Source organism: Oryx dammah, unplaced genomic scaffold (genome assembly GCF_014754425.2).
Source record: "Oryx dammah isolate SB20612 unplaced genomic scaffold, SCBI_Odam_1.1 HiC_scaffold_9, whole genome shotgun sequence".
NCBI classification, from domain to species: domain Eukaryota; kingdom Metazoa; phylum Chordata; class Mammalia; order Artiodactyla; family Bovidae; genus Oryx; species Oryx dammah.
In genome coordinates, this window is record NW_024070193.1 from 21,600,698 (window position 1) to 21,616,177 (window position 15,480).

The 15,480-nt window shown below is 39.0% G+C and overlaps 1 protein-coding gene across 24 annotated transcripts in view; it reads right to left on the reverse strand.

Moving 5' to 3' along the window:
* Positions 1-15,480, reverse strand: part of CADPS (calcium dependent secretion activator) — a 473,124-nt gene that overhangs the window by 136,246 nt on the left and 321,398 nt on the right. For 23 of the 24 annotated variants that reach the window (XM_040246540.1, XM_040246563.1, XM_040246549.1 and 20 more), the window contains exon 12: positions 2,268-2,404. In XM_040246540.1, the coding sequence (XP_040102474.1) occupies positions 2,268-2,404 (137 nt within the window). Of the gene's footprint in view, positions 1-2,267; positions 2,405-10,523; positions 10,536-15,480 lie in introns of all 24 variants that reach the window. The other variant, XM_040246553.1, reaches the window with a different exon arrangement.

Below are 15,480 nucleotides of genomic sequence, written 5' to 3' on the forward strand. Positions count from 1 at the left end.
TACTTTGTAAGCTGGGAATTTAGGATGATCTTAAATATAAACCTAATTTTACTTTGAGGGTCTTCTCTGAGTCATCTTTTGAACATACCTCTCCATCCTGGGAGAGAAAAGGCAAAAGGAGAAAGTGACTGGGTGGCAGGTAGAGGCCACAGAAGTGCAGCAAGGGAGGCCCCCGCAACACTCGAATCTTGTGCTAGGGATCCGGGGAATCTTCGATTGACAACATGCAGCTCAGCAATGCATCCGACGAAAGACGGCATCTTTCCTATTTCAAATGATAAGTTACTGCAGAGGGCGGGAGAGTAGTCGAGGCAGTGGGCTGCCCCTATAGGCAACTTCTTTGCCACTCCATCTGCTACCCCAAATGCTAAATCTTAGAAACAACACTGCTGTGAAAGATTAAAATATATTTTCTACGACTCAGATGACACCAAGTCTTTTGTAGATGCCAAAATAGCTGCTTTGAAAAGAGTTGAAGAAATATCAATTAGGAGCTCAGTCGAAGACACAGAAAAATTTATGTATCCCTGCTGGTCGGTCTCCAAAACTGACTGGGAAAAAAGACTGTAATAATGAGAAAATGGAATGTATGGAGGCAGGAGATGGGGTCCTCTTAATGGCTCTTATTTTCTGAAATTGGGGGATGATGATTAATACATACAGGTATACAAATGGGGAAGGAAACTATTTTACACTATTCACAATTAATTTGGAGTTTTTAGGCCTGAATATGACTAACAGGAAGCAAGCTTCAAAATTTCATTTCTGGTTTAATTCTTTAGACGACATTCACTCCTCAGTGATGAATGTCTTAGTGAAAAAGAAAACTGAAGGAAGTACAATTTGAAAAAAGTCTTGAAAATAATATGTTTCCAGAAAATTCCTCAAGAGACTAGGAATTATATATAAAAGGAAACGATTTAAGTTCAGAGGCAAATTCTTACAAGTTTCATGAACACAATTTATAATTACGTGAATAATTACATAATCACAGAAAACACATTTGAGAAAAACTGCCTTGCAATGCAAGGTAAGCCTTTTTTTTTTTTTTTTTTTAAGTCAAAATGATGTATTCCTTTTCAGTTTGGCAAAGTTCAGACTTCTGATAATGTGATTCTAAACCTGAGATAATCAATGAATCTTTTATGAGACAAAGATTAATAAATTATTCCACATGATCCTGCTTCTGTTTTTTGGACTATTTTATCTGTCATTTTTATATTTTGGCTTCTGACAAAGAACAAAAAAAGGAATTTAAAAGAAAAACTGGAACAGATTTAGGAGAAAGCCATATCATTTAAAGAAAAAAACCCAGATTTTCATTATATTTATGTTGATATCAATAAAATGTCAACCTGAGTTAATTAATATTAACAATATACAGATATATTCATCTTAGTATGTGGAGTGAGAGATGAGGCTTCTCCTCTGCGTAAAGCCATTGCATCCTTTGCCCTCACCTTTCCCATCTATAAAGTGGGATCAATGGTCTATCTTTAAAAAATAACAACTTCTGGTTTGCAGAAGAAAATAAATTGAGTCTCTTTTAAATTGCATAACATAAAGCCCAAAATGTATCTTCAGAAATCCAATAAAGACATAATAGCAGTCCTTTGCATTTAAATGATTTAAATCTGGGCTTAAAACAGGATTTTAAGAAATACCCATGCTCTTGTGGGAGAGTTGGACTTCTAACCATCTTAAGCACCATAAAAAAATTCCCTCAAAGGGTATAAAAAATGCTTGGAATACTATGTAGGGAAAAAAGCCACCCAAACAAACCCAAACCCATTTAGCTTATGAAAGGGGAAGTGAACTTTATTGACAAATCATTTTAATCTTTAAAAATATAAACAAAAAGGACCCATTCATTTCCGAGACAGGAGCACAGGGTCTTATTATCTGGGGTGAGGTGGGAGGGGGATCTTGAAGACTAAGAAACCAAGGCAATTTTTACAAGTTCTCTACAAGTAGGTGCCAAACTCGATTATCCTCTTGAGAATATTTCTCATGCAGCAGCTGAAAAGGGGGAAGCTCAGATAGGGAGGCTGAGGAATTGGATCTGTCTCTACTGATAACTTCCTCCCGCTCTGTCTTCTTTCTTTGGTAAGGAAAACTATCTCAACCCAGGAAATCAAGAACACATTTATAATTGTTAAAGAGGTTCCGTAATGGGGAGAAGAGCTTCTGACACAAAGGTAGAGAAATATTTTATCTTTCAAAACGTTATTGCATTTAAATTGCTGTAGACCAAAGAATATACTTGCCAGGCAAGAATAGGAATCATTAAGTCTGTGATCCAAAGTTAGGCGTTGCACCATCTCAAAGAGGGAAGCGTGGTCAAAGTTACAGGGGTTGGAAGAGATAAATTCATCCATGCCATGTTTTTGAGCTCTATCTGCGTCTGTTCATTTATACATGTAGAGAGAGACACAATTTAGAGAAACATCGCATTTTCTTTGACATTTCAAATACACAGGAATTCACTAAGCATTACGAACGCTAGCTGTTTTCCCGTTGCCGCCCACCAACGTCCCCAAGATACTCTTTTTACCTCCCATTGTCAACTTGCATCACTTACTGGTGAGTTTATTGCATTTCGGCAAAAATATATTGGCATCAACATGTTTATCAAATGATCACAACTCTAGTGCATTTATGTTGTTCTTGAAAAACTAAGCACACGACCGTAACTTCGCCTGTGTTTCACCAAACACTGAAAGCAGATCGGATCTTTGCTTACAAAAGCCTATTTAGCTTTTCAATTTTTAATAGATTCTGCCATTCCAGTGGTTATGTCTAGAGCAATTTCTCTACAATTACTGGGATCATCTGGAAAAAAAGGGTTATGCTGATTCTCAGCCAAGTGACAATATTAGTATCCTCCCCTTTCAAATCCCCGTGGCCAATTTGGTTGCACAAAAGATTTGGGTCCCCATCCTCCAAAATTAAAACAAAATAATAACAAAAGATGTCCATTGAAACCTGGAGAATAAGTTCACTGGGAATTTAGTTAGTGATAGCAAAGGACACTGCCTGAGATAGTGTGCTTACTCAGTTAGCAAAGCTTATGAAAGACAAACAAATTTACTCAGCAAGGGCTATGATCTGCCATTTATTGTGAATTAATAGTCTCAATGTATTCACACTTTTCCTTACAGGGTGAAGGCTATAGGCAAAACCTCCTAAGGGCTAACTAATTAATCTCAATATGTGTAACTAAAATAGTCTATATTCAATCGGCAAAATAACTCAGAGAATTCAACTCGAGTGAGACCAAGCAAATCTCGGAAGAGGAGGGAATGAAGGTCCTAGAAATTAAAAGAATCGGCTCGCTCCATCTCATATTTACTCACTCTCCTGAAATGCTGCAAGGAAAAAGAATCTTAAATCAAGCAAGAGTGTATTCATCTCCTTGCGTGCAACATTCTACTCGAATACAGGCACCTGCCAGGGACCAGCGATGCTGTCAGGACATGCAGAGAATGGATTTCTGACTTGAGAAGGTGTTTGGATAATATTTTCAAACGTGGCCTTCATCCCAGGCAGCTTTTTCTTCTTCCCTGCTTGGGGGCTGACTGAAAATGGGGGTTACAGTTACAGGGTAATATTAAGATGGTGATTTTCCCTCATATGATTACTTTTGTGTGTCATTCCAATCTAAATGCATGGTGTGTCAGATGTATGCCTTCTTCCTATTAGGTTTTTAAATCTTCAGCAAGTGGTCAGTGTTTGAACAGGATGTGTTGTTTATGCCCAAGACACATGAAAGCAACAGTTTCCAGAAGGCAAGTTGAAGAATGTGTGTTTTAATAGCCAATTCGCTCCTTTTGGAGGATAAAACACGAGATTTTGGAAGGGCTATCACACAGGCAGAAATTTTATTAGAGAATCTGCCTCTTTGCTGGGTCAAATGCCTGAGATTTGTCTTCAGGAAAGTGCTTTCAATTTGGAGGTTAGGTGCTTAATCTTTGAGCATTCTTTTGCCTGGTAATGTGGTCTACAAGCTGTATTTCTCCATCGACTCAGGATGGCTGGAAAAAGAGGTGGCCAGGAAGCTGGTTCTGGGGAAAAGGCTAGCTGTTTCTGCAGGGTGGGGTATGGTGTGTGTGTGTGTGTTTCCCGTGGCCCAAGGCAAGTGGTTTGAACCTGCTCCAACTTTAGGTGTCTTCCTGCAAGATGACACTCCTGTAACCTGGGTGGTACCGCTCCATCGCCCAAGACAAATCTGTTCTTTTAGCCCCATCGTGTCAGTCCCTGGAGAAACTAACAGTGGGTACATACCCATTGCTTGTCCTGTTTCATCCTCATAAAAAGCCTCACTCATGCTGTGCCTCCCAATTTCTAGCAGATAGATGAGGCGAGTTTTGGCCAGCACCAGCTTCCTGCTCTCAGATTTCCCAGAGGAGGCTGCAGGCTGACTAACTGGTCGGGCCGTTCACCTTACCAGCTTAGCTCTGCCATTTTACTGCTCTTCAATTATGATGACGCAAACGGTCACTCAGCTAGAGAGAAGAGGACTCTCTTTTGCAGCTGTTAAAAATATAGCCCGTGTTTCAAGCCTCTTACTCTTTATCTGTTGAGCCTTTAGAAAACTTGGTGATGAACTATTTTGCTTGGCTGCCAGTTCAGGAAATGGATCTGCAAAGAGAGCTTGGCTCCTCTGTGGAGACCCGGGTACAGACCCACCCTCCCGCCTCCCCCATCCATCATCATAAGACAGCTTCACCACGCTAATTCTTGGCTTAGACTTCATAGAAAGAACAATTTCATTTTTACTGACAATTTAAAGCAGGCTTTAAAATAGGCTTAAAATCCGCCTGTTTTCCTTTTCTGAAAGTAACCCTATCAACATAAAAATTCCTGTTTCCCTCCTTCCTCCTTTTGTCTCTTGTCAGTTCACATGGTGAATGAGCCTGGGACTGAGAGAGGGGGTCTGGACGCTCCTGTGAGCTCTGGTTTTAAAGAGGTGCGGGAGACTGGTGGAGGTGTTGATCCGTCTGAGCCTCAGTTTCCTCATGTTTAAAATGACCCAAACTTTCAGTTCCCTTTCTGGTGTCACTGTCACTTAATCATTCTTAAGGGCCCTTTCACACCTTCCATGTGCGTGGGATGGAGCTTAATGCAGTGGGAATTTCCAGCAACTAAACCGAGCAGCCCCTGGATTTTGCTTACATAAAATCATCATTTACTCAGAATTAGGCTCATTATTTCAATGGTTCCAACAACTCAGAGTGCTTAACAGGGTGGCTGGCTCCCATGAAATGTCTGAGAGTTTCACTGAGTTTATTATATTCGGGGTGGGGGGCGGGAAGAGAATTGGTAGGTGGTGAATGCTATTTTAAGATGTCCATGGAAGGGATGTGATTTTGAAACTCCATCCAAACATGGATTTTGAAATTTTTGTTCTCTGCTGTGCTCCCAGCACCTACAACAGAACCTGGCACACAGCAGGCACTCAAGACGTATGTGTTAAAATAATTTATTAATATCTCAGCAAAATAAATAAATACACTTGGTCAACAAATATTTTCTATTTCTTGACTTTCAGAAATGTTGACACATTAAATTCAACAGGAACAATTTATCTGAGGTAGGATAGCAGGTGCTTAGATGGCTGGGCTTAGAGGGTCTGAATGTGAGGCCAGCTCAGCTGTTAGAAGATATGAGACGTGAGGAAGTTGACTAATGTTTCTGAGTCTCATTTTCCTCACGTGTTAAGTTGAAAAAGGTGTCTGAGTCCACCTCAGAGGTGGCTGTTGACAGGATCTGGTAAGAAGACTCTTAGGTACCTGGCATATACAAAGTGCCCACCTTAGCAGTGACTGGACAAGCAGGCTTCTCACCGCTCTCAAAGTCAGCTGGTCTAATGTTCTCAGAGAGCCAAGGCTGTCTCTACATTGATCACTAATGTTAGTTAGAGGTTGCCTCTTAAACCATATTGTTTCTAGGAAGCTGAGAGTCCTTCCCAGGCTCTCTGCTTTATGCTTCTCCTCTGGCCCTGTATAATTAATTCCTAATCTCTGTCTGTGTTTTTGCCGGGTGATGTTCCAATTTCTCTGTGGTCAGAACACACACTTAAATTCTCTGATAGATAATATGTTTCTTGAGGGTACATTCCTGATCTGTTATTTTCCCTGCCAGCTCCCAGAGGAGCCAGGTCCTTAGGAGGTATTTATTAACTGACTTACTCTGACACCTCCATCCCAGGAAACTTCCCATCGACTTTATTAAGGAGTCACACACATGGGGATTCAGATGGCATCTTGCAAATCCCAAAGTGGGAACATGTGCTCTTAGGGGGGAAAAAAATCTTATAAAAGGAAACAGAATTCTAGGTGCAGGTGTCTTTGGATACCATTCAGATTGTCTGCCTGTGTCTCCATACATGTCTAGGACCATATGCATTACATATGTTGTCTATTTTAAAATAAAACACTGCAGCGGTCCAGCTGTTCTAAATTCTGTTTCAAAGAACTTGTGGGTGCTTCTCAAGCAACACCATCCAGTCATCCTTGCAATGGCCCAGTCTGTTCTTCCACAGTGCTGAACATTAAAAACTAAATGCTCCGTGCAATCCCATTTTGCCCTGTACAAACGATTGGAACAGGCTGATGAGAGAAAAAGAAAACTCCAATGTTGACATTAGCAAGGGGAAAACAGCCCAGAGCAAAAGGGTGAGAAAGTCAATTCCTGGATTCAGGACACCTTGGGATCCATTCCTTTGCCAATGTTTGGCATGTGTCAAGGGAATGCAAATGAATTTAAATACTAGGCTGAGCAAAACAGAATTAGGAGGGGAAAGTAGAAGCTTAAAGCTCTAATGAGGTTTGGATTAGCTCTTGCTTTCAGAGACACATACCAATGTTCTTTTTCATTAGTATGTGTGCATTTTTTGTTTTTGTTTTTTAACTTATTTAAGAAATCAAGGATTGACTGAATTTTAAGAATTTACTTCAGTCTTAACCTTTTTCAGACTTGGCTGAATAGTTGCTAACTCTTGCTTGGTTTGCAAGGGCTTTACATGTACTTAAAATGGGCTATGTAATTTCATAGGCTTTGGAGCGAGGGCATAATTCAACACATCTTCCAAACAACGCTATTTGTTTCACTTCTGGGCTTTAACTGTACAAAAGATTTTGAAGTCTTCTATAGCATGGGCATAGAAGAATGACTTCACACTGAACTTAAATGAATAATGGTACCTAAACCACATTTATAAATGTAAGGAACTATCAGTGGGCATCCATGATAAAGGAAAAGGCTGACAGACGCACAGACTTCAGGAAGGCAGGTATCCTTTCAAGTGGAAACTAACTAAAATCTTTACCCCAAGTTTGCTCAAAAACAATTTTGGTGTCGCATTTAAGGACTATTGAGAAAATCACGGTTCCTGGAATGATATGATTATGTGGACTTTACACTCTCATTTAATCTGCTTAAATTTCCAGTGATGTTCCTCATTGACCATCCTATCATTTATCTGTTCTTAACCCATCACGATGTTTGGGTTTACTTCATGTTTGATATTTTCTCCCTCACAATGGGAAAGCACGTATCGTATTATTTCATGATCTCTTAATAGCAAGCATATTTGTGTGATCTTATTTCTGATCCAAAAAAAATTTAGGTAAGTTTGCAGTAAGGTCTACCAAATGGAATTTTCTTGAGGGGAGTAGATATTACAGTTTTTCAATTTTCATTTTATGGAGAGTTTATTATCCCAGCAGCTCAGGGAATGAACAGAAAAGGTCAAATCTATCTTTTTATTTTGTAATATTACATTTTAGAACTTTTTATAGGCTAGAGAAAAAATTCTGCTGTTGAAAATAAACAGAAAAAATTCTGCTGTTGAAAATAAACTATGACTACGTTGCTAATAAATTGTCTGAGAGAGGCTCCTTTCTCTACTGAATCCCTTTTATAATAAACTAGAGGTAGCTGTTTTATCACTGAAATTTAGAGCACAGTTATGGCTGCTGTTACTCCTGATGGATGCTTGAGGCAAGAGAATAGCTAATGTAACTATAAAGTCATTGTGAACTCAAACTTCAAATTAAAAGGTGACTTTGTATCTTTCTTATATGGAAAATGTGTGCTTGTCATATCTGCTTGACAGTGTAAGAGTGAATGTATGGTTTGGACAGTAACGAACAATGACAGTAGTCAACCTCATCAGAAGACATGAAATAAAGAAATGACAATGATTGATGGCAGCTGGCTGTTTACAGACTTTTCTAGAAGAGTTTATCTTGGCCATGACCAAGTAATAACCAGGGTATGTTGCTTCCTGCCTGAGCTCTGCACGGCAAGCAGAAGACTGGTCCTCCCCTGCCTGCTGCCCTTGAGAAACAACTTAATTCTTTCATGGTCCCTTTGACTCAGTCAAGCTAACTTGCATGGCCAACACCGAAAGGCTTCCTCAGAAGCTATCAAGGGCCACACTGCATTTTGCAGAAATCACTGACAGGACAACCACGGGGATAAACATGTGATGTTTATTTCAATGTCCATTTTTGTGATTCTTCATAAGGCAAATGCTTTGAATAAAAATCATCAGAGATTTTTGTCAGTGATCAGGATACAAATAAGTGATCTGTAATTTTCCCTGCTTTACTTACAATTTACAGAGTACTTGATAATATTTTTATGGCACTGCAGCATGAACTAACACAAATTTTCGAGAGTTGACTAATTAATAATGTCTCCTATAAGTCACTATAGGTCATGAAAATACTCAGTTGGTTAGTGAACAATATGTAGATGTGCCTGAAGTAGGTAACAAAGAAGTGACCCTTCATTTAATATGATCTATTGAGAGCCTACCACAGTATTTGGAAAATTTTGGACCTTACTGTGAGAGTCTATTCTTTTAAAAAGTCATGTACTTTATGGAGAGAAGAAATGTGATTGATAGTGTGGTTTGGGGTCATGCAAGTTAATACTGAATTCATTCTCTGATGTTGCATTCCTGCAATGTAGTAACTGCAAGTTGACAATACAAGAAGATAGAGCAAAAAATCTCCTCAGACAAAACTCTAGAAAGGAATTAGGCAAATGACTATTTGGAAGTCTATTAGGATATCAAGCTGTTGTTGGGCAAATACACGTAATTTTACTAGAAAAAAATTCAGTCAGTCATATATTCATCCATCTTGTAGATTTTTTTTTTAAGTATAGCAAAATCCTAAATTTTTACCAAGTTCACATTCTCCAGTAAGCTTTTAAAAATGCCTCATCAGACATGTAAAGGAAGGAAAGTTAAATTAAGAATTAAGTATCTGCTTGGAGTGGTAAAAAAAAAAAAAATCTGTCTGCTAGCCAGGGGTACATTTATGCAAAAGAAAAGAAAAAAAAAAGAAAGGAGGGGGAAAGCAAAATTAAGAAACGAAAAGAGTCAAGGACTATTATTAAATGGTCAGGAGAAATGATGCGACCTACAACTTCTAAGTGAGCGTTCAGAATACTTGCGTACATATTTGCCTGCTCTCTTGACCAATTTTTCTAGCTCCCTCTAATGTCAAGTTTTCCACATTTTTGGTGACTGACTTTTTCCTCTATGAATAAAGGAACTGTATACTCTGTTTTAGTAATAAATAGTGAAGAGAATGATTTTCTAAGTTTTAAAGTTTCTTTTTTTCTCTTACAGGTGTATTTTTAGAAAAATGAATACGAATACAAATGATGTAAAAAAACGTGATTGTTGTCATTGTTCTTGGGAGAGCAGTGGAGAGAGATTTGAGACCAGAGGTCTAAACCCTCCATGACATTGTGAGATTGTGAATCTGAAGCTTCTGTGAATAAATTACATGATTTCAATTGTGTCCTCTATTTCTTGCTTTTGTGTGTGGTAGCTGCATGTATTATATTTCTCTTTTCAAAATTAACCTCTATTGGGTTTTAGAGTACACCCTCAATTTAGGCAGAATGAATTCTTTCATGTTCAAATAATGCATTTACTTTATTGTGTTCTGCAGTTTCTTGGAGTCTTGCTCAGTTACCATCTTTGGGTTTCCTAGCCCACCTTTCTGTTTGTTAAGGTATCCATGGTTACCACACCATTGGTTCTCTGACCATTCTAACCTTTGGAATGGGAAAGGGAAAACAACAACAACACCAACACATCATCAGAGTGCAAAATGATCTGTTTTCAGGCATTAAGCAGTCAGGTAGCTGTGAATTCCATGAAACGAAGGCATTATTTGCCATTTCGTTGTGATGTTCATTAATATTCTTGGAATTAAAAAAAAATAGGAGATGTTAATGGTTGGCTTTACTCAGAGGATCATTTGATGCCAATATGAAAGCCAAGGAGAGGAGGCAATTATGCACACATCACATGCATCCTAGTTCCAGTATGGAAGCTTACATTTCCAACCTAAGGTCAGGAAAATTACATAAAAAGTTTTACTACAAAGTCTAGACATGAGGAAGATTTCAGAGGAGAGGGAGGAAGCACATTGCAGGTGTCAGATAATCTAGTCTGATTATCTGAGCTGTGCTAGCTATAGGGGAACACTTACCCTTCAGTCCAGCTAGAAGTTAGCAGGGTAAGAAGGAACAAACCAGAATAACATAAAGACTAGCAACAAGGCTCAGGAAAGCAGACAGGAGTTCTAACCTAGCAGCTAAAGTTCTTGGGTTCGAGCAAAGATTGAACAAGAAAACTTAAATGAAACAAAACAAAAAACAAGAAAACCAAAGCCAACCCCCCCAAAAACCAACAGTAACCAATGTCCCCCTAACTGCTGAAGGCTGTTCAGGTGGTAGCAAAACTAGAACAATTCTCAAAAACATCCAACTTTAGGGATTTATGATGTGATTAACAGTTATTAGTTGAGAAATAGACATTAATATGAAACTCATTGCAAGTGATATACCAAATAATCATTGACCAATTAGCAAAGCTTAAAATTCCCACTCCCCCCCCAGTCTTAAGAACAGAGGTACTGATCTTCACTGTTCCGCTAACACACACTGGACAGGGATCAGGTGTTTCAGTGTGAAGCCACTTGGTATAACAAATTGTGGCAACACTCAATTATAGATTTGGATGTCATTTCCAAAGTAAACAACATTTGCCTTAAGAAATTGGAAAATTATAAGTATTTGTTGTAAAAAGTTGTATAGGTAAGCACTGACATATTTTTAAGTTTTAACCAAAAAAAAAAAAAAAGAGAGAGAGAGAGAAAATTAAATCAACAATAACACACACCAAAAAAACCACAAAAGAACAAAAAAGTTGTAAAGTTTGGTGGAACCCTCCCAAAATTATTGTAGAGTCACATAGAAACTAACGAATAGCAGGATCTATTTTTTTTTTCCAGTTTTCCCAATTCCGTACAAATACTCCACTCCACTCTTAGACGTGTCTTTTCATTTTGAAATCGAACTTCTGAAATTGCAAAAAAAGTAAAATCTGCACCCAGAAGTCTGTCAAACTGAATTTAGAAAGACCCAAATAAACTCATGATTACAGTCAAGTATCCCAAACTGTAAAATGTTCCATTTTCAAATTTCCCTTGAGCAGACAGCGACATGACAAGACTGGAGTGTTTATTTTTCTCTATCCAAAAAGCCTCTTGCATTTTTCTGTTAGCTTCCCTTTGCCATATAAATACTAACATAGTGATTACAAAGTTAACTCATTAAAAAGGTCTTCTTCATTCACTTGCAAGGACGGCAGCTACTTTGAGTAAATACTCAAAACCAGGGATTTAATGAGATGTGCACAGAATCAAGTATTTAACAATGATCCTTACCTTTTGGAAGTGAAGGAAATCTTTTTAAAATGCAATACTTGATTGTATTTACTCCTTTTGTTAGAGAGTCTGTGACTGACAATGTTTGTGATGTGACAAAATAAACTGAGGTATAGACTGAGAAGCAAATGTCAGTGAAGGGTCAACACTTGCTATTTCTTACTATGTTGTGATTGTTTTTCATTTTTCTGTAATCTTGCTTTGCAGTACTAGGTAACCAATTTGTCACAGTTTGCCCAGGACTAAACAGCTTCTGCGGAGAAGGCAGTGGCACCCCACTCCAGTACTCTTGCCTGGAAACTTCCATGGATGGAGAAGTCTGGTAGGCTGCAGTCCATGGGGTCGCTAAGAGTTGGACACGACTGAGCGACTTCACTTTCACTTTTCACTTGCAGGCACTGGAGAAGGAAATGGCAACCCACTCCAGTGTTCTTGCCTAGAGAATCCCAGGGACAGGGAGCCTGGTGGGCTGCCATCTATGGGGTCACACAGAGTCGGACACGACTGAAGTGACTTAGCAGCAAACAGTTTCTGGGACACAGGACTTTAATTGCTAGGATAAGGCATTTTGGCAAATTTGGATGAACTAGTTAGGATTGTAAGTATGAATAAACACTAAATCTGACTTAGTATAAATCTAAATCTAATCTGTTTAATAGTGAGGGTTTGAATTTAAAGGTTTAAATGCAGCTTTGCAGTAACTGTTCCGTAACCTTCACTCTATGGCAGACTCCGCTCAACATGATATAGCCCCTACTCTAAGCGATGTTTGGCTTGTTTCACACAATTACTCAGTGACATCACAGAATACAAAATTCTTGGATCCTGTTTGGATCTTTCTTGTGGGTTTTATATACTCTCGACTGTAAATGACTGGGGATCAGATACAGAAGTTTGGGTGATTAAATCCTGACTAGATTACGATGCTGGTTTCTAAAGTATGGGAACAGAGCCTCACTTTCTGGTACTCTGGCCACAGTTTTCATCAAGTGCCTACACTAGCAATAGGTAAAAGTCTGGAGTAGTTGAGGCTCTGTTTCAGGGGTAGTAAAGTAACTACAGGATTACTGGGTTTAATCCTAGTGGGTTGAAGCTCCATGTAAGGAGAGTCACTGACTGCAGGGTCAGAAGCATACAGTTGTGCAAAGCGGGCACTGCACAACTCAAGAGGCACTGTTCACATTTTTGTCTATGGGAAAAGAGCCTCCTGAAGGGCACAATCTGCATGGCTGAAAGCAGTGGCCTTCTTACAGAGCCTGGTAGGTGGGGTACGCCTCATACTCTCTAGAGACCTTCTGTTCCCAGGCAGAGACGAGGAGGTAATAGAGAAGGGGGTGGCTCTCGCAGCAGGTACTGATAAATCCCAGGGGCATGACACCCCTGACCTTCTCACTCACCTCCCAGCCTGCCTCACATGCTCTTGAGGGATGATACTACTTATCCTCATCCCCAAATTTTAACTCTTAGAATTCTGCTTTGGATGCTCTATTTAACAAAAGCTTCCTCTGTCAACTAGGATAGTAACATATATCAACCTTGCGTGCATGCAAAAAAATCTTCTAGCTGATGCCTACTGACTGGATTCTAATTTCATAGCTAAATGAATCCTACCCACAGAGGAAACTCTGAATCAAGAGCCCTAGTGTATTCTCATAAAGAGGCATGCATCCCTTTCAACAGCCTCTTTCAGCCATCACCTTTATAGAATCTATGTCTGGTCTCCATTTCACTTTACCCCTGAATTTCCATTCTCTTTCCTATACTAGAGAGAAAAAAGTGGGCTGATCACGAACCAGGTACTAACTTCTTAATCTGGGGAGACGATAGAACAGAGACACTGAATGTAAGGTGAAATGACTTCAGAAGAAATGGAAATTATTTGGAAAGAAAACCGAGATTTTCCAAATATCACCTGTGATACATGTTTTATGAGGCTGATTTAGATGGTGATCACAATTAGGCATTTTTGTTTCCTCATGCACAGATAATTCCATCTCAGAGGGATATGATAGGATGTGTTGTTTCAAAATTCATTTATAAGGAGCCTGTTAGGCCAGGTGAAAGAAGGAATTCTATTACAGAGGAACTTTTATAATTAAGTTAATATTGGGGATGTTTTATTTCAACTAATGACTAAACCATTTACAAAGAGATGCCTCTTTTCTTTCTAAGTGTCACAAATGTTACAGGAAAAAAGAGTAGGAAACTTGGTGGTGGTCATGGCCAGAAGGGCTTCCTCCCCTGAGCCTTCCCTTGACTTCTTATTTGTTTGGGGTTTTCTATGTGGAAACCCACATGATTGTGTGATTATTTACACTGTCCCACAGGGAAAGCATCTTCCTTTAAAAAAAAAACAAAACATCAGTACAGGACAAGAATCCCGGGGAGCACCTGTTGGGTAGTATTTGTCATCCAACAAGAATGTTTCCCCACCAGCAAAGGTGTAACAAGATTTAAGAACACAGTCTGGTTAAATAGAAACAGACATGGCAGTGGAATTCATCGAAAGGGAATTACCTCTACTTAGTTGCTATAGCGACAGAATCATGTGGTCCCTGTTTTAACAGCAAGTGAGGAGAGACTGTGTGAAAGCACTGGGTTCAAGGTCAGGTTTCCAATGAGGGACTTTCACACTTCCTTTCCCTTTTGCTGCGATTCTTTTCCCACAGATGTCTGTGGGGGTAATTTCCTATCATCTGGGCTTAAGCTCAGATCATCTGTGTTATAGTTCCTCTCCCCACTCACTCACCAATGCATGACATTCTTTATGGTGTTTCTCAGTGTGTGAAACTATCTATTTTTTTTTTTTCCACTTGGTTTACTGTCTAGACTTCCCCACTGGGCTGGAGATATCCTGAGAACAGGGATCTCCTTGTCTTCCTCATCAACATGTCTCATCACCTAGACAGTTGCTCAGTGAACTACACTGAATGAGGAGGTGCCATGCTAAAGACAAGACTCACCATGATTACTGCTGAAAACTGACTTGTACCTGAGCTATTCCTAATTGACCTGTATTCAGGGTATGGCAGACATTGCTACTCAGGGTGAATGCTTGTAACTAAAATGAATTTGGTGCTTTATGTTTCCAATGTTTCCATTTTCTTTGTTTCAATAAATATCTACAAGGGCATGCTGTCTTTCATCTTACCCTGTGCATCTAAATTGTCCCAAGATCAAAATTATCTTGGTAGCAAGACGGCATGGTGAAAGGGCAAAAAATTAAAACTGATGCTAAGCTATAGAGGGGAAGAGACAGGAATATGAACTGGGACTGTTGAAGGAGATGGTTTCATTTCTGGGTTCTGGTATTTTAGCTCAGAATAGGATTTTAGATACTGCGTCGTTTTCTTGTGTGTCTTCCTGTGTCCCCCCACCCTCCCCTACTGCATGTGATAATGTCATCATTTATTTTTAAATGGTTCTAAGTTGCATATTAAAATTTATTTCAAATTAAGCTCTATTTTAAAGTTACTTTTAATAGGAAGAAATGAGGCAAGGACATACATAACCTAGTATATTTGAAGGACTCAAACAAATACCTGTTTGGCTGTGAATTCTAAACTCTCATCAAAACAAAGAGAGAAAAATCTACCTGAAACATATTTTTCTTAGTTTAGTCCTGGAGGAGGGGATTGTCAAGTATTGCACTTTAAAATTACTTTTATCAAACATTTTTGTCCCAGCTCTCCCCCTCTGAATTCACTATCTTTTTGGT